Source organism: Xenopus tropicalis, chromosome 6, assembly GCF_000004195.4.
Source record: "Xenopus tropicalis strain Nigerian chromosome 6, UCB_Xtro_10.0, whole genome shotgun sequence".
Lineage (NCBI taxonomy): Eukaryota > Metazoa > Chordata > Amphibia > Anura > Pipidae > Xenopus > Xenopus tropicalis.
This window is the reverse complement of record NC_030682.2, coordinates 43,257,663-43,277,493: the sequence shown is the minus strand read 5'-3', so window position 1 is coordinate 43,277,493 and position 19,831 is coordinate 43,257,663. Positions and strand designations below refer to the sequence as shown.

Sequence of the window (19,831 nt, the reverse complement as noted above, 5' to 3'; positions counted from 1 at the left end):
TAAACCCAAACCTTAAAGCTGTCCTGCTGCACCCCCTAGTTCTCTATAGAAATTATTGAAAAACATAATTACACATGGAAACCAATTCACCAATAAGAATTCTACTGACTAAAACCTTAATTAAAGATGCAAGAGAAGAGACCAATGAGAATGCTGATACCCAGCACTATGCCATGCATCTTGCGGGTATCTTACATATAGAGATAATTATGTAATTTTGTACCTTCGTTATATGACCCTGGAATCAGACATGGGGATAAAGGACAGACTTGTTCAGTGCTGGGAAACGGTGCTTAATGCTCCCAACTCTAATGGCAGGAACAAAGAACAGGGAGCCAGAATTACACAGATCAGCTGGGATTCTTATTGGGGGATTTTTTGCATTTCAATGCAGCCGCTGGCCCTCGGATTTTGGGAAGTTTTATTGTGCAATATTGCTTTAAGAATACAACCCTGATGTTGCTGGACTACAGCTCCCAGCATGCCTCACTCTTCATTATATGTTACATTATTCTGGGATTAGTAGTCCAGCAACAACGGAGTACAGTTTGGTTTAGCAGCGCTGTGCAGCAGGGTTTAGTGTCCCGTTAAAACAATGTTCTGTAAATCTGTATTTGAGTTGCATTAACGGACACACATGAGCATATATTTAAAAGAAGACTTACCATGCTAGTATGGTACTTTGATACGTAGGTGCCTTTCTGACTTTTCTTGGATTTATGTTCTCATTTAGTAGTAGAATCATTTTTCATGTCCCCCTTTTATTTATAGTAACAGTCTTTCAGCCACACTATCAAGAGTAGTAACTCTGTCAGATCCTACTGTACTGCCATGTGGGTATGCATAAAACCCACAGCACTATTTTAAACTTTTGGGTTGTGTTCTTATGTATCATGTAAGTACCTGGTATTGTGTGAAGTTTAATAAGGTGTTTTGGGCTTCAATGTCTTTTATGTTGTAACAGGTCAGTCCAGGGGATGCCCCGGTCTTACTCTGGCTGCAGGGTGGACCAGGTGGAACTTCAATGTTTGGCCTTTTTGTGGAGCATGGACCTTACATTGTGAATGAGAATCTTACACGTAAGTGGAGTGTTTAAATGATTAATTTTAGTATGTTACTGAAGAAGAGTAAATGTTTCTATGTTTGGCTGGAAGGAGGAAGTTAATGTAATTCAAATGATAGTGTACTTTCTTGAGTAATATTTTTCAATGAGCTATACCTTCTGTAGTTTCTTATTGGGTAGTTTGCCCTTCTAAATGACTGGCAATTCTGAAATAAGCAAGCAGAACTGTATAACTAGACCTTTCATATACGTGCTAGTAGTGCATCTTTACAATGGAAAGTCTTATAGCAGTAAAGTATATGCATTATTTAATATATACAAGGAGATATCTGTATATTGGTTCTGACATGGCTTTTAGTCCCTCCTTTTCACACAAAAATAATGCACCGTTTATAAGTGCCACACTGACCATTCCCTAATAAAAATTATAGGAAGGGGACAACTAGATCAGGTTTAAATGGTGTTTGACATCTGAATAACAACTTTACCTGTTTGCTGCAAATTCTAGTCTGCCAACACTAATTTTATTCATGATGAGGATCATCCAAGATTCCTGTCAGTTTGCTGTTGTGCTCATATACAATACATGCTGGTCTCTATTTCAGAGGGTTTACTGGATCTCCAGAACTTTTTGTTCAGTGCTGGGAAACTGAGCTTAAAGCTCCCAACTGCAATTGCAGGAAGAGGGAGCCAGGTTTACACAGATCAGCTGAGATTCTCATTGGAGGACTTTTTGCATTTTAATGCAGCCGATGGCCCTGGAGATTTGGGGAGAAGTTTATGAAAAGTTTTATTGTGTAATATTGTTTTAAGAATACAGCTCTGATTTTGCTGGACTACAGCTCCCAGCATGCCATAACCTTATTATGTGTTACATTATTCTGGGATTTGTAGTCCAGCAACTGCTGAGTAAAGTTTGGTTGAGTAATGCAGTGCAGCAGGGTTTAGTACTCCTTTAAACAAACAGAGGGAGATTCTACGGCTGTTTACTCAGGTATGGCAAAACATTCTAAAGAAGAAATATAACGTTCTAGCTTGCACTATTGTGACTAATCTTGTGGCAATAAAATGTCAAAATGCCTTTCCTTCTTCTTTTAAGGAAAAGTAACACAAAAAATTTTCAAGTAAAAAATCTATTCTACCCTGCCCCAATAATTGCCCTATCCTGCAAACCATTTATTATTTTGAATGCTGTAGTACAAAATACCTGTTAAAAGTTGGCTTCCGGTCATTGGAAGAAAGGTGATATGGCGATGCAGGTGAAGTATCAGGGGAAGCAGCCACTATGCGGTGATCGATTGATCGAGCCTAGCCTTCCTTCTGCATAGGAAGGAGTCAGGCTAGGCTTTATCAATTGATTGCTGCATAGTGGACACTTCCCCTGCATCGCCGTATCGCCTTTCTTCAAATGACCGGAAGCCAACTTTTAACAGGTATTTTGTACTACAGCATTCAAAATAATAAATGGTTTGCAGGATAGGGCAATTATTGGGGCAGGGTAGAATAGATTTTTTACTTAAAAATGTTTTGTGTTACTTTTCCTTTAAGTACTTCTGAATCTAAAGATTTGCCATTTCAGATTAGAGAACTGCATGTGAAAACATTTCTATATTCCTTAAAATGTCATTATAATGGCTGGAATGATACATTTTATTGTAAATTTTTTCCCGTCTTTGCAGTGGGCTATCGAAAATATTCGTGGACAGAAAAATTTTCAGTGCTTTACATTGATAATCCAGTAAGTATTTGAATTTGAAAGGTTACAAAAAAAAAAAACCAAAAGACTATTTTTCATTTCTGATCTTTAGATTTGACTGTGCAGTATTTTCCTTGGAATACTTTAAAGGGGAATAATACCTTCTTCTTCAACTTCAGTTTAGGGTGAAGACACAGGAAGCTCCTTAGTAGCAGCTACTTGTCACAGCTACTAAACGCCAGAAAATACCCTGCCATAGACAATACTGAGAATTGCCTCTGCTAAAACACACCTAGAGAATGCTGATCATTTACTGCTGTAATTTTGTAGCTGTAAGAAGTAGCTGCTACTAAGTAGCTCAGTGTGTCTTCACCCTTAGGTTGAAGACACACAGAGCTACTAGTAGCAGCTACTTGTCACGGCTACAAAAGTAGACAATACTGATCATTTACTGATAACTGTCTACACGTGTTTTAGCAGAGGCAATTCTTAGTATTTACTGTGGCAGGGTATTCCTTGTGAGGTAGATAATTAGATTACCAATATATTGCCCTCTTACCAAATCCTTTTGTTATGACTGTGCACTGGCAATCTAATTCTCTACCTTGCAACATGTTTTCCCTGTTTAGCTCAAAATTAACAATATTACAATTAAACAACAATAGCCAAATAACATGTTCAGTACATTCATTGCAGTCACGTTGAACAAGGGGGTATACTACCTCTTTAAAATAACTATATTCTGGTTTCCATATCAAGTTCTGTTGTTTTTTAAGACCCTCTACTTTTTAAAACTGTGAAATCAGTCATTAATGGAAACAAAATCTTTTACAAAAAATAAATACAACATGGAAATGTTTATTAAAAACTGTCAGATGATGAGCAAGGTTGCAAAGTTAAAAATTCTGTAAAATAAATTAGTGATTAAAAAAAAAAAGCTATAAAAAAAAAAAATCACACAAGCTAGACTAATCTGATCAGATCATACATAAGAGCCTATGGTGACCTGTTGGATGATATTTTGTCCAGATATCAGTATTGCAGGCCTGTTGGTGGGCCCTCTTCATTGGCCAGTAAGCTGACACCAGATTTCATGGGCCCTTGATTGACCTGTTATCCAGAATGCTTGTGATTTAGGGTTTTCCAGATAAGAGGACTCTCCATAATTTGGATCACCATATGTTAACGCTACTTTAAACATTGAATAAAGACAATAGAATTATTTTGCCTCCAATAAGGATTCATTATATCTTAGTTGGGATCAAGTACAAAATACAGTTTTATTATTACAGAGAAAAAGGAAATCATATTTAAATATTTACATTATTTGATTAAAAGGGAGTTTATGGGAGACAGCTTTCCCTTAATGCAAGCTTTTTGAAGAAAGGGTGTCTGGATAGTGGATTAAATACTTGTACTTTGCAAGCCATTCCGTCCCAGCTCCTGCCCTGGGAGAACCTCCATCCCAGAGCAGTCGCTTTCCTTTAAAGGAGAAATATTGGATAAATGGGAAAACCCCTAACCCTGTAGGCAATTATGAATAATATACGGTGCTGGTTTCCCTTTGGGCTAAACATTAACCCTATCTGTAACAATGGCCCCTTTATTCGAGCTCCCTGTAGATTCTATCACTTCTCTGCCCGAGTTTGAAATGGAGAGTGGGCGTGTCGTAACGGTCCCTGCCAGAAGCACAGTATGAGGGGGAGAGCCAATCACAGCCCTGCAGTCACACAAGCAAAGACAGGCTTCAGTTCCCTATCAGGTCAGCCTAGCTGCTGATTGGTTCCTATCCTACAGTGCAGTGTACGGAGGGCCGCCGGCTCCCCAGCTCATCCAGAGAATTCAGCCAGCAGGAAGTGGAACAGATGGGCGGGGCTAGTGGGGTTTTGGTGGAATTTCTCAATAAATCAGTCAGAAACACAACTTTTTTAAGCACAATCCTTCTATATCTGGAGGAGTATAATTCATTGGTACATTCATAATTTTTATAGGATATGTCTCCTTTAAGATACAAATGTCTTCTGATTATCATTTATGGGTATTAACCTCTAAGGGGGTTATATAATATCGGGAGCAAAGTTTGCTATACTTCTTATCACCTATAGCAACTAATTGGCAGGTAGCAGTTACTGGTCACCTGCTTAAAAGCAAGCATCTTATTGGTTGCTATGAAACACTTCACCTAGTCAAACTTTGAGCCTTTTACTAAATATGGGTTTATGTCTTTGTGTATGTGTGTCTATATAGACAAATGTATAATCACATAGCTTATATGTGTGTTTATATTTGTGCGTTTGTATGTTTATACAAATTTTAAAATAATGTTTAATAGGCTTAGGCCTTCCACAGTGCTACCTTGGGTATATTGTGGATTTTCCAAAGGATTAGTTCATCTGCATTCCATTTAATATGTGCATGTTTTTTCCAGTTTTTGAGTCATTGGCTTTTCGAATTTGACTATAAACCCAAATCATAGCTGGTCAGCTGGGACCTGTAAGTCTGTTGCCTTGACGTCACTTCATAAAAGCTGAAACTCAATCCAGAGTATTTCATGTTTCTTTGGCTACTTGTTAAAACATTTATGTCATTTGGTTTTTGTTTTTCAGGTTGGGACTGGCTTCAGCTTTACAGATGATGACAAGGGTTTTGCAAAAGATCAGAATGACGTTGGACGAGATTTATACAGGTTTACATTTACTTATTATTAAGATTCTAACTTTAGACTTTAGCACAACAATCGATTTTTCCTATTACTTTTGTAATATATACAAGAAGAATGCATAATCATGTCTATGGCAGAGGCTTCTTTAGAATTGTTTTTGGTAGTGCTTGGTATCAGTCTTGTTTTGTACATTTTCCAATGCAGTAATAATATAAATGTGCATAACACACATTGCAATAGGCATAGTCACTCGTATAGATTAAGTGCTGCATGTTTCAAGTCAAGGAAGTAGGTCCCTGCCTTGTAGAGCTTACAATAAAAGTGGGTGGGTAATTTAAGACCCGAATAGGTAGGTAATGAGCACTGACATTTGCAAAAGTTGTGGCAGGAGCAAGAGACAAAACTGAACCATGTACTGTGCTATTGCTCCAAGAGGTAGTAATTGAGTTTTCCTTACCTCTGAAATTCCATACCAGAATTCCTTTGTAATAGCAGCAATGGAAATCGAGGTTTTTAATGGGTCCTGTAACCCAAGAAACCACCAAAATCTTCCAAAAAAGCAGGTTACCTGAATGCTAGAGTAGGTTTCCGCATCCTGCAGGTCAAAATTAGTTCAGAAATTTTTTGCACTTTTTAATATGTGTCTTTGCGCCACCTGGTGACCAATGTCTCCTAGGAGGAAAAGATTTACAGTTACAGGGAGATAAGAGTTGAATGAATAAGACAGTAGCTGCCTAAATGAACTTGGGTGATGCTCTCCTGGTTGTCTACAAGCACAAGATTGTGCATAATCAACTATCAATATTATTAAAATCCTTACAATTTTTTATATGGCTTTCTCACAGTGTGCCGGTTGAAAATCAGATTGCAAAGGGTCCAGAAGGTTTGTGAAGAAACTTAGTACAGGTATTGGATAACACATTTCAGAAGTTAAGAGGCTAGCAGAAAAAGAGAGAGGGCATTTTAACAAAGTACTGGGAATATGGGGGTATATGACAGGAACCAGGAGAAATCGCCTGCAGCAAGCAAAAAACATGAGTGAGAGAATGTAGAAAAAGATTACATTTTGCCAAATGTTATTTAATATATCTGAGAAGGAATGTGTCAATGGTAGGAGTGATGTAATAATTTCACAGAACAAAGACAGTTAAATGGAGTGTGAAAAGAAGAAAATACTTTTGGAAGCAATGAGCAGACAAGCAGAATAAACAAGAGTAGACATTGGTAGCAAATTGTTGACATAGGCAGATTCTAATTTTTTGTGAAGTATATCTTGGAGGAGTATATAAGTGCATTTATCCAAGAAGGCAGACTGCTGGATTCACTGTTGGGGCACGCTGGGAAGAATGAAAGAGAATTACAGGCATGTGACAAAGACGGGGAGCATTTATTTCATTAACAGATTCAAATTTTACAAGATGCTTAGTAAAGCCCTGCAGCAGGGAAATAATTCTGTATTCCTCTCTTTATTTTTCCATTACAAGAAAACAAGGATAGAAAGGAAACTTACTGTAATGTACATTTAAGTTGGAATTCTTCAGTCATCATAGTATGAATAATGAGGCTTAACGTTTCGGCTGAACCTAAGTATTACATTTTATTAAATAAGCACTACTATAACTCACAAAACATCATTTATAAATCCTAGAGGAACTGGCCCAATGAAGTTACCCAGAGCAACAAATCAGTTTTTTTTTGTTATTCCATTTTTAGTAGACTGATCAAAGCTAACGCTGATTGCTTGTTATGGGCAATGGAATTGGGGCAGTTTTTTCCAGTGATCGTGAATAAACCTCATGGTATTCTAGAACAGCAATAAATGTACACAGATTTTTAAAACAGAACTATTAATACTTTATGGTAATGGAGAAACCCCTGTTAATGTAAGTACGGTAAGTGCAGTGCTCCTATAACCAATTTTAAAGACAGGCTCTGCTAGCGAATGAACATGATGTCACGAAGGCCAGCTGCCTAAATGCATGGAAAGTGTGGTTGACTGTGAAAAAGATTATTACTATTAACATTTATTTATAAAGTGCCAATATATTGCGCAGCGCTGTACAATAGGTGGGTTACATACATTGGACATACAGAGTAACATATAAAGCAATAAATAACTGATACAAGAGGTGAAGAGAGCCCTGCCCAAAAGAGCTTACAATCTACAAGGAGAAAGGGTTGAGACACAAGGTGTGGGTATGGGCGTGACAGAGTTGTGAGAGGTGTGGCACAGGGTATTGATTTTAGCGGCACACTGAGGGTATGTTAAACAAGATTAGGGTAAGCTTCTCTAAATAAATGCGTTTTTGGAGATCTCTTGAAGGCAGAGAGATTGGGAGAAAGTCTGACAGTTTGTGGGAGCGAATTCCAGAGATTAAAAGCATCTTTACATTCTCTCTTACATAGAGATATAAGAAAATGTGTTTTTTCTCTCTCCACCAAGAAGGAAAGGGATAAGCACTAAATGGGGGTGGGGGCACAAAATGGCCCCACCCCCTTCCCCCCCAGTGATTATAATCGCTTGCCAGGTACATATAAATGCTAAATGTTATATATTAGGTCCCTGCCCTATAGAACGTATAATCTAAGTGGGTTTGTTACTTATAGAAATAGGATAAGTACAGCAATTTACAGATGTTGAGGCATTGTCCCATAGGTTGCATGACTAGTTGCAAGAATATAATGGCTTGGAACAGAGGATTTAGCCAGAATGCTTGTAGACAGATGTGGAGAGTTGTAGTGAGGTGCAGGGAAAAATGGCTTTGCAAGTCACCTTAAATGGGCAGCAATGATAAAGATTTCAACAGCAGATGAGCCTGTTCTCTGTTAGGGAAATGGCCCACAGGTAGATTAGACTTCCATGATTAATCTCTGCTACCATGGCAGACTATTCTCTCCCCAGCCCCCGCCAAAATGTACTTTCAATTGGCAATAAAGCAAATTACCAGTTGAGGAAACTGAGCATGACTTCGGAAAAAGGAAGTGCCGCATATGCTTTTCCACCAGAGGTTCACTTTATTGCTGGTTGAATGGCATTTTGGGAAAATTAGTTGCCCATGCTAACAGAGATTAACCACAGGTGGCTAATCTCCCCATGGGACATCAGCCTTGGGTGAGAAGAAAGGATGAGAAGAAAGAAGGATTCTAAGAGAAGAGTTTAAGACAGCCTGAAAAGGGGGTGTATGTGAAGGTAGTAGGGATGCACGGAATCCAGGATTCAGTTAGGTATTCGGCCAGGAGTCAGGCTTTTTTTCGTCAGGGTTCAGATTCAGCTAAATTCACGGTCCTGGCCGAACTGAACTCTAATTAGCATAAATTAGCAGATGCTAATTCGGATTTGGAAGGGTTAATACAAAACACGGAAGCGAAGGAAGCAAATGTTTTTTTAACTTTTACCCCTTCCGGATCCTAATTAGCATATGCTAATTAGGTATATGCAAATTAGGATTCAGTTCGGTATTCAGCCAAATCTCTCAGGATGGATTCGGGGGGTTTGGCCGAACCCAAAAAACTGGGTTTGGTGCATCCCTAGAAGGTAGATTGTGTTTTAGCTGTTTGAAAGAGTGAGAGCTAAACTAAACAGGTGCTTTTGTAGGATGGCGTTGGATTAACAGAATGCATTCTATAAGTCGAATGTAGTTGCATTGGACAAAATATAATGGGACTGATAGAAAAATCTGATGTGTAAACTACATGGAAGATTGCCATCCAATGCGTTCCATGTCAGATGGTGTCTGATTTTTTCTTCTAAATAAAATACATTGTCTGTAGGATGTAGATGCATGAACAAAACATACCATATGACTTGTATTACAGCAGGAGTAATCAGATTTTTAGGGTCCTACAAAACCTTGTGCTGTTGCGTGACAAGATTTTCTAACTCACAAAATCTGATCCCAAGTAGTTGAGCCCAAAAGGATGAATTTTGGCAATACGGAATAGGAAAAAATCATAGGTATTTCCAATGGTGTTGATGTGACTACAAAAGGATAGTAAAAGATTACCCCCAGCCAACTTGCAAAGACTTTCAAAGGTATAATGTTTGGGTAGAAAAACAGCAAATTCTGTACAGAACCCTAGGGTATCACCATATTAAGGGAAAATGCTGACAAGGAACCATACAAGGAACTTCTGTGGAAAAAAACTATTCATAGTAGTTACAGTATGGTTGCTATAGATTTTTCGTGTAAAACAGAATTGCATAAAGCTATATAAGTCTGATTGGGATGTATACATTTCAGTTGTTGTGGTATCATTAGGGTGCTGCCCGGGCAGATCAGCTGTGTATGTGAGACACTTTTTTTTTAATGGGCAAGACCCACTACCCAGGGAGCCTAGGTGACTAGTGGGGTAATAGTTTGACCCCCATTGGTTGAGGGTCCATCTAATTTGGTAGTATAGGGCCCCATGATAACTTATGGTGCCCCTGGGAGGGACAGTCCAATATGACTGATGTGATGGAAAAGCTTTGGGTTACCTGGGTTTAATTGCCATGGTTGTGGTAGGTTGCAGCAGTGTGTCAGGTTTTTAAATGTGGAATGTTATAGATAACAGTATTGAATACATGTTGGGAACACACGTGTTCTCATGGTCACTCAATTTTTTTATTTTTTTTTTTAACCAGTGCCCTCACGCAATTTTTCCAGATGTTTCCTGAATATCAAAAGAATGAGTTTTATGCTACTGGTGAGGTAAGCATTTCTGTTGAATTTGAAGATAATCAACCAGTGACCTATGGATGATGAAACTTTACCAGTGACTAGTCTGACAAGCGTGGTGGTTATTAAACAACTCAGAAATTCTCAGGTCTGCATTACTGCCAGTTGATCTGATGCAATCTTTGGGTTTATTGCAATTTGCCCTTGCGAGCATGTACTACTAATAAATTATGGCTGAAGGGCAACTACTAAAATATCTTGTTCCCTTTGCCTGTGTGGCCAGATTTCCTCTCTAAATGGATTTATACAGAATTAATAGCATACCAGCCCTCATTTATAAATATAAATAGAAATTTGGCTTTGTAGCGACCAGTTTGACATGTTATGTTTCTTATTCATTGAAAGGTAATGAGTGGCTTTGAAATACTGGCATAATAAAATAAAAAATAAACATTGACTTTGTTTTTCCTGCTCTTATAGCAAAGTGCAGACAGGGAATGAAGGCATGGTGGTTTGTATATCAGATCATCTAGTATTTGTGCCTAGCACTCTTAATGACCAGTGTAATTTAGAAGATGTATATCTGTAATTATAAATTGCATTAACTACTGCTGACAGTTTGTAAGAGGACAAGGATGTCTGAAAATAAATTAGGGTCCCGGATAAGTAATTTCCCACTGGCCTTTTGGAACTAAATTATTCCCATGTTTTGAAAAGGTCAAAGACTTTACATAAAGTGAAACAGTAGTGGTCCACTAATTGGCGAAGTAGTTACATAGTTCATTTGGGTTGAAAAAAGTTCAACCCCTCCAAATGACCTCCAGTGCATTCATAAATGTGTATTATATGTATATATACATGCACACATACCTATACTAAAGTAACTGTAGATTTTAGTATCACAAAAGCCTTTGATATTGTGCTTGTTCAAAAAAACATCCAAGCCCCTCTTAAAGACATTAATAGAATCTGCCATCACAACATCACTTGGAAAGGCATTCCCCAACCTCACCGCCCTCACCGTGAAAAACCACCTACGCTGCTTCAAATGGAAGTTTAGTTCCTCTGGTCTAAAGTGGGGTGGCCTATTGTTTAGTGTTTAATGTATATTATTGGAGGGTTTGGTCTAAAGTTTTTTATGAAGTTGAAAACTTCTGATGTGGGACATGCAGCACTAATTGGAAGAGAGGAAATACTTTTATGTACCTAGGGACAGTATACACCAAAGTTTGACAAAAACAAAATAATTGGGGTAATAAAAACATAATCTGTCTTTTCTTAAAACTTATCCCTCTAACCCCCTTTAATCAGGAGAGTTTATTTAAGGGCTCTGGCACACGGGGAGATTAGTCGCCCCTCGCGAGGCAACTTCGGCGATTTGCACGAAATCGCGCCACCTCGTGTGCCATCCCACCGGCGACTTACATTTTTGCCGGTGGGATGGCAGGTGAAGGCAACTCTGAACCTGAGTACATATTGCACCCTTAAGCAAAAGCCCAGTTAAGCATTCAGTGGAATGAAAGGACCAACGGACCCTTTTTCTACTGTAAATTTCTGTATTTCTACCTAATGTCTGTCAATTACCTGGTTTCTTTCTTGGACGGGTGTCTGCATGACAATAAAATCTTGGCAAAAAACATTCTTCTTTTTATTACATATGTATCAGGTTTTTAGCCTTAGGTTCTTCAAGTAAAGTCTGGGCTTTTGGCCAAACGTATGCTTAAACATTATGAGCTATTTAGAATGGTGTCTATACTGTCTTGGGTTTCTTTATCCTTTTATTTTTTAATGATTGTTTTTCTCTGGAAACAGAGCTCTCCTTTTCTTTGTCCAGAAAGGTTTTACTTTACATCTACAGACTGCTGACCATTCTAAGTAGCTAGAGAAGCTGCCAAATCATAGATATGTGGTTTTACTTTTTCATTTTTTTTTTTTTAGTAAATGTTTAAACAAGAAATTATATGTTTCATGCCAAATTGAGTTATGTTATGAATTTATAATTCTAAATTAGCTTTCTGGACGTTATCCCCATCTAACCTTGAATGTGCGCATAGCAATGTGTTTGTATAGATAAGAGCAGCAGTTGAATAGAAATCTAGATCCATGTTGTAAGATCTTTTAAGGAAAATTCATGGGAAAAGTGTGTTCTATTTCTTAGTCTTTATTTTATGAAGAGGACCACAAACCCACAGCACAAATGCATACCTCCCAACATCTGAAAAAATGTAAAGAGGGACAAAAAGAAATGCTGCGCCCATTTTTTAAACACATTTCTGGGGGTTTTGCGGGGGTCTTGTGAGTTTCCCCTAGAGACCTATTACTTATTAGTTACAATTGTAACAGTGCAGGTGTGGCTTGTTAACTTTCTGGGCTCTCTGCCAAAAGCCTACTTATTTAATTACGTATGAGAAAGTTTGTATCTTTTTAGCTTTCAGTGCAGGAGATCAAAGAGAAATGAGGGACTTTTCAGTAAGAATCCAGGACTGTGGTCTGAGATGTTAAAATGGGGACTGTCCCGTGAAAATTATATACTTCTGAATGCTGGAGAACGTGTTTAGACTCTAGGTCAGTGTTCCCCAACCAGTGGCTCACAAACAACATGTTGCTCGCAAATCTCTTGTATGTTGCTCCCAGTGGTCTTAAACAAGCTTATTTGTGAATTCCGGGCTTGGAGTTTAGTTTTGAAGGCATAAAAACCAGGTGTACTACCAAACAGCTTCCTGGAGACTGCTTGTCCATATAAGAGCTAACAAATAACCAATCACAGCCCTTATTTGGCATGTTTTTGTTGCTTCCAAGCTTTTTACATGTGGCTTAGGGCTCTGGCACATGGGGGAGATTAGTCGCCCGCGAACAGGGAGTTAAATCGCGGGCGACTAATCTCCCCCGTGTGCCAGAGCCCTTACTGGTCAAAAGGTTAGGGATCATTACTTTAGGTTTTACAGAGGATAGGGATCACTTTTATGCCATGGGAACGATGGGAAGTGGCATATAATGCATTGGGGTAGCCATTTAGAGAAAATGAATGCTGCTTTGGTAATCTTTAAAACAATGTTATAATGCATATGTTATGATATCACAGCTTCAATAGGAATAACACAGGGCCATCAAGTAGATCTTTTAGTGCCGAACAAGAATATATAAACCCAAAAAGTAGTATCTGGGGGGTGTCTGAGCACTTACCCGCAATACATTCTCTTGCCACCTAATGGCCATACACAAACCAAATTTGTATGGTATTCAAGTCATTGGCCCCCAGCCGAATAGACAGATGCTGCATGATTGACCATATGTGGTTAGGCTACCTTTGTGCTTTTCTGTATGGACAGATAGCCTGAATAATTGCAACTGTGGGAAGTAAAATTGAGCTGTGGCTTCTTTTTAATACCTTCCTTATTCGGATTTGGTTCAGTTTTCGGGCAAATCTTTTGCAAAGGATTTGGGGTTAGGTAGAACAATCATCAGACCAGTGCAATTTTTTTTAACCAGAGAACTGATTTGGGAGAAAAGCTAGCAATTTGTACTTTGGGGGTGCCTAATATTGGGGAGGGGGCTCACCTTTTTCTTTAGGTTCAGATGTTGTATGATGAGGCTGTGACCGGGATAAGATAAAACTGCAAAGATCCCTATATATTTCAGTGGGAAACAGTGACAGGCAAATGGGGCACTTAAGTTGCCTGTTATGGCACATGCAGGCAATCACAGGCAGCCTTCATCTAGAAACACAACAGCAAGTGATTTCAGGCATTTTAAGCACTGTTGTTTTCTTTTTCAGCATAGTATTGGCCCAAATGCCGTGTGTGCCATATTTATTACATTTAGGGGCACATTTACTAATCCACGAATCCGAATCACGAATGGGAAAAAATTGCATTGGAAACGAAAATTTCAGAAGATCGCAAATATCACGAAAATGCTTACGAAAAAATCGTATTAGTCACGATAATATCGTATTGGCGATCCGAAAGTCACGAAATTTTCGTACCTAACAATTGTAAACAGCGGTAAAACCTTTCCGATTTTTTCGTGCAAACGTCCGAAAAAGTCGTGCGGACGCCCGAAAAAATCGGCGAAAATACGCTTGGAGCGTTCGCATGAACGCTCGACCGTTCGTGCTTTTGTAAATGTGCCCCTTAGTATCTGACTCCACATCTCCACTTCTTCAGCTGCATGTTCCATATCTTACATAATGGGAACATTTCTTCATAATATAATACAACATAGAATTTCTGGAATCTCTATAAACAATCACTATCATATAGTATTATGTCATTGTAGGAGTAGATCAATGTGTAGAAAAATGTTAAGAATTTGGTACAAGGCATATAATTTATGTATTGTTTTTCAACTTCACACTTAATTGCTCGATTCAAACAAACCATATAATTACAGTTTTACATTTTGCATGTAATTCTGTTTATGCAATACTTTTAAGAGCTGTTTTTTTATTTTTTGCTTAACTGTACCATTTTGTAGAAATTCACATGGGATAAATGTTGTGCTTGATTAAAAGCATATGTAAGTCCGATACAGAGTAAGCGGTTACTCCCAAAAGTGTGTGTTCATTGCAACACTTTCCTTGGATATGTAGATGAGTCTCTTGTGGAATTCTGCCTTTTATATAGTGAAATAGCTGTGGTAGTCTCTTCATATTTTAATCTAAGGATATGAGCAAGTGTAGGTCCATGACACGGGTGCTTGTGAGAGCCATGACCTTCTTCTTAGAAGTACTGCAGAGATCAAAATTCCTATTTCCACCCACAGCCGCTTCCCCTTCAGCTGACCAATTCACTAAATCATTACATAGATTGCCCATTCATGTAAATAGCAGAATAGGGGCTGTTTAGTTGGATACCACATGAATTTTAAAATGGTATTAATTGGGCACAGTCGTTTGTGATCAACTTCTGTGGAATGATTGTCCCGTGTGGTCTCTAATTATGAACTCTGCAAAAAAAGAGCAAATTCATATATTCATAACAAATAACAGCAAAGTGTTGTCTTTTATTATAATGTATGTTATTACCTTTCCTTTAATATGTTATAGGTCTCCAAAGCAGGGTAGAAAGAAAGTGATATTGTCTATCCCTAACATGCATTATTCTTAGTTAGACACTTATGCCCTTTCATTTGAAGTGTAGATATACCTGGGTACTAACATACACTCCCTATCCTGTGTACTTATATGGCTTATTGCATGATACTGTTTTGCCTTATATATACATGCACTTTCTCCATGTGTGTCTTAATTTCTTTGGCTTTTAATGCCGTGTTTATCATTGCCCATATTCACCACATCAGCATACCCTACAACCACGGTGGGGCCTGGGCCCAGAAAGGACCCATATACCCTGGAATCCTCTCTCCAGCACAGGGGTCACAGTACACCACTTAATAATTCAGGGTTTTGTGTGTTTTACCTATAGGCGCATGAACTTGGTGGCAACCAGATTATGGCAAACAGCTTCACTGACCACACTCAGGAACACACACATTAAGGCTGCTACAACTTGTTCCGTTTTGTCAGTCTAGCAAAAGTTTTGCTCCAAAAATGACAGGTTGCATTGTATGCAATTTTTTTACGTTACAGAAATAACATTGTAATACTGGATAAAAATGTTGCACTGTGACACTCAGAGCATGCTGGGTTATGGTACTTTTTTTGTACCCCTAACATTGTGCCAGTATAGTAAATAAGCAAAATGATCCCATTGAATATGTGCACTGTAAACCTACAACACAAAACAAAGTAAGGATAACCTCATGATGCTAGCAGCTGCAGGATATTGTGGTTTTCATCTTTATGGCCCGTCCTGTTTTTTATAGTTTATTTTCAAAGAGTGTTTTCTGTTTGATTTATGGTCAGCAACCTATCTAAATCTATCCTGTCATGTGATGGGTGAGAATTTCTCCAAGGGAAATCCTGCTCATTTATACTGAATGTTTTACAGTGAAGACAATAATTCATGCGATTTCATTGCGAATGCAGGAAACAAAATAAATGTTTAAGAGACAAATTCATTTCACTGGGGGGGTTTGAAGCCTTTTTTACACAAGTCTAAAAGTAATAATTTATTATGCAATCACCCCCCCTTCCCTCCCCCACACACACTTTACATAGATCTGCAAAGGGTACTTCATAGATAATGGGACCATGTTCTCTAGCTCTAGAAATATACGCCTATGTTTTCCATTCTTTGTTTTAATTAAGAATGGAATATTGAAGAACATGTGATTCTGATCTCTCCATCACAAATCTGGCGCAAGCAATTAGTTATATATAAAACAGCTTGTGCTTTCTTTATATAAAAATTACTGTTTTTCTTGCCTTGAAATGAATGAGGCTGCCAGACGCATTTGTCTCTTCTTACCAAAATTGAAACCATTTGCTATATTTTCTGAGGAGAAGAGGCAAGCAGAGGAAATGAGTGTTTATTTCTTCCAACTCATTGTTAAAAAAAAAAAAAAAAAACACAACCCCAAGTCATTTGAATATCATTATATTTCTGCATGTAGGTAGGTGAGCTCTTTGTTTAAGAAATTATATCCAGGTTCAGAGAGCAATGTGTGACCTTTTTGATATGCAAAGAAGACTCATAAGAACCCTGACTAATCTTCTACAGGTTTGTTTCTGTGCTGATAAGCTTTGATCATGCCTTGCCTGAGGAATAGACCTAAGCAGAAAACTTGCATTTTGAAATATACCTATAAAAGGTACTGCTTTGGGTACTTGATGCACAGACCACAAAAAGCCCTATCTGCCAAGAGCATAATACCTTTCTATTGAAGGTAATGAAACTACCATCTACTTGCCCGTGCCTTTGCACAATTGTGCCAAAATGCTCCATCTGCCATTACTCTTTCTCTTCATTTAGATCAGTGATCCCCAACCAGTGGCTCAGGGGCAACATGTTGCTCACCAACCCCTTGGATGTTGCTCTCAGTGCCCCCAAACCAGGTAGTTATTTTTGAATTCCTGACTTGGTGGCAAGTTTTGGTTGAATAAAAACAAGATTTACTACCAAATAAAACCTCCCGTAAGCTGATAGTTTGCATAGAAGCTACCTAATAGCCAATCTTATTGCTTGTGTTGCTCTCCAAGTCTTTTTACATTTGATTGTGGCTCACGTGTAAGAAAGGTTGGGGACCCCTGATTTAGATGTTATAATCAATGGCCGGTATGGTACTGCTAAAGCTTTGATATGCTTACTCCCTGAATTCAATGCTGTCATTTGCTGCCTTTACTACTTTCATCCATTATAGCATCTACATTAGTTTGTTTCTGCATGCACATTGTGTTTGCAGTTTGTGCACACAAACATTTTGACTCAAAGCAGGTAAAAAAAAAGTGACTTTAAGAATGAAAACTTATTTTTGCTCGAAGGCTTTACAGATGGGATGTTTAAATGGTCAATAATTCTAAAAACATGCCTTGAAATGGGATTTGGAACACTAAGAAGGCTACTTTTACATCTGCAATTTAACTTACTGTACAGATCTTTCACAGACAAAGTCTGCTGAGGAGCCAAGAATAATGTAATATAACCAGATGTTATTGGATTCCTCACTAAATACTCCTTCCTACCCATATAGCAAACTGTCACGTGATATTGTGCTAAGGCTACACTGTCCCTATCTACTTCACCTGTGTACAGCGCCGGATTTCTACTGGGGGCGTTCTCCTATTGCCCCCCCACCACGAGAATGCGCATGCATGAACAAGCCCCCCTCCCCGCGTGAACGCTAATGCGCAAGCGCCAAACTTTTATCTAGAATTGTCAGGTGAGGTTTTCTAGATAAGTACTTTTCTGTAATTTGGAGCACCATGCCATAAAGCTACAAAAATATATTTAAAAAGATACTGACACTCGAAATTAAACTTTTTTTTTTTTACATTGATCATAACATTGTCTTTTCTATTTATAATTTTGCCTTAAAAGTATTTGCCAAATGCTTTTACATTCCCTATCTGATCCCGCATGTTCCTCTGTGAGGAGGCTGCCATGTTTGTGCAGCAGGAGTTCCAAATTATTAGGCAGAGGATATTACTCTCATTTACCAAAATAATTGATGTAAATAACAGTCAGCATAATTCTCGTGTTTTCAACTATTAAGAGTACAATTCAAAGTTTATTGAACAAACCTCCTAATGATAACAGTACCCTATATACTCGAGTATAAGCCGATCCGAATATAAGCCGAGGTACCTAATTTTACCTAAGAAAAACTGGAAAAACGTATTGACTCGAGTATAAGCCTAGGGTTTAGTGCACAACAGATGCCAGACACATCCGTCGCAAGATGCCAGGTTTTATTGAATTTCCTAAAGATTTGTGGAGGATTTTATTAACTTCCTTACCTTGCTCATGCAAAATCATTTATGCTAGAGAGGAAGGGAAAAAAACAGAGGTGGCTATCTGTCTAGAGAGTCCTAGAAACCTGTCAATGGCAGAAGCTTACAAAATGGGCTGCAGTGATGGAGTGGCACTTCCAAAACCTCCCAATGTAACACATGTGAAGTGATTACAACGACTGGTTTCTGACAGACTGCTTTGCCAGTGACATATGTGCAGCAAGCAGGATCCAAATGCTCCTGTCTCCTATAACTTTTGTGGGATATTTACCCAACCTGTGCTTCATTCCTCTATAGTGTATGACTGGCACCTTTATAAGCACAAGTTCAGAGATGTCAAGACTACTGATGACAGATCTTCTTTTACTGAATATATCAAAGCTTGAATACCTCAAAGCTTGATTCCAGTCCTTGCTGAAGCAATGTTCTTTGTTACTGCTTGACTTATTCCTTCAAGCTGACTTGAAACAGACTGCAGACTGTACCGCCGGCCAGACGCACGCAGGCAGACGGAGGAGTGACGCGATGCGCTCGGTGTGTGAGCGCATCGCGTCACTCCTCCGTCTGCCTGCGTGCGTCCGGCCGGCGGTGCAGTCTGTGGGGGCGAGTGTATCGCATCACTACCCCGGTCGGGCGTCCGGCGGTACAGTCTGGGGTGGGGGGTGCGTGCGTCCGGCCGGTCGCCTGTCCGGCAATACAGTCTGTACAGTCTGGCTGGGGGGGTGCGAGCGCATCACATCACTCCTACGCTGAAAAACTCGGCTTATACTCGAGTATATACGGTATTTTTTTTTAAGAATAAGAAACTTACAATGCACTGTTCCAAATTATTATGCAAAGTCTATTTAAGTGTCACAAAGATTAGATTTTTTGGTTTTTAATCAAAATCATGGATGGCATTGTGTCTCAATGCCTTGGATGAGGTATGAAAAGAGATATTTCACGAAAACGTAAGCGTGATCATCACACTATTAAGAGATTTGTGGCTGATTCAGAGCACAGAGGTGTTCGCGCAGATAAAGGCACATTGAGGAAGATTTCTGCCAGATCCATGCATCGGATCAAGAGAGCAGCTGTTAAAATGCCATTACATAGCAGATATTTGAAGCTGCTGGTGCCTCTGGAGTCCCACGGACATCAAGGTGTAGAGTCCTCCACAGTCTTGCAACTGTGCATAAACCTTCTATACGGCCACCACTAACCAATGCTCACAAGCAGAAACGGCGACATTGGGCAGAGAAATACATGAAGACTAATTTTTATACAGTCCTGTTCACTGATGAGTGCCGTGCAACACTGGATGGTCCAGATGGATGGAGTAGTGGATGGTTGATGGAAGGCCACCGTCTTCCAACAAGGCTGCAACATCAGCAAGGAGGTGGTGGAGTCATGTGAAGAG

The 19,831-nt window shown here is 38.9% G+C and overlaps 1 protein-coding gene across 2 annotated transcripts in view; it reads left to right on the top strand.

The window, feature by feature from the left end:
* cpvl (carboxypeptidase, vitellogenic-like) overlaps window positions 1–19,831 on the top strand; it is a 74,257-nt gene that overhangs the window by 8,031 nt on the left and 46,395 nt on the right. For both annotated transcript variants that reach the window (NM_001016807.2, XM_018094660.2), the window contains exons 4-7: window positions 965–1,079; window positions 2,743–2,801; window positions 5,366–5,445; window positions 10,046–10,112. In NM_001016807.2, the coding sequence (NP_001016807.1) occupies window positions 965–1,079; window positions 2,743–2,801; window positions 5,366–5,445; window positions 10,046–10,112 (321 nt within the window). The remainder of the gene's footprint in view (window positions 1–964; window positions 1,080–2,742; window positions 2,802–5,365; window positions 5,446–10,045; window positions 10,113–19,831) is intronic.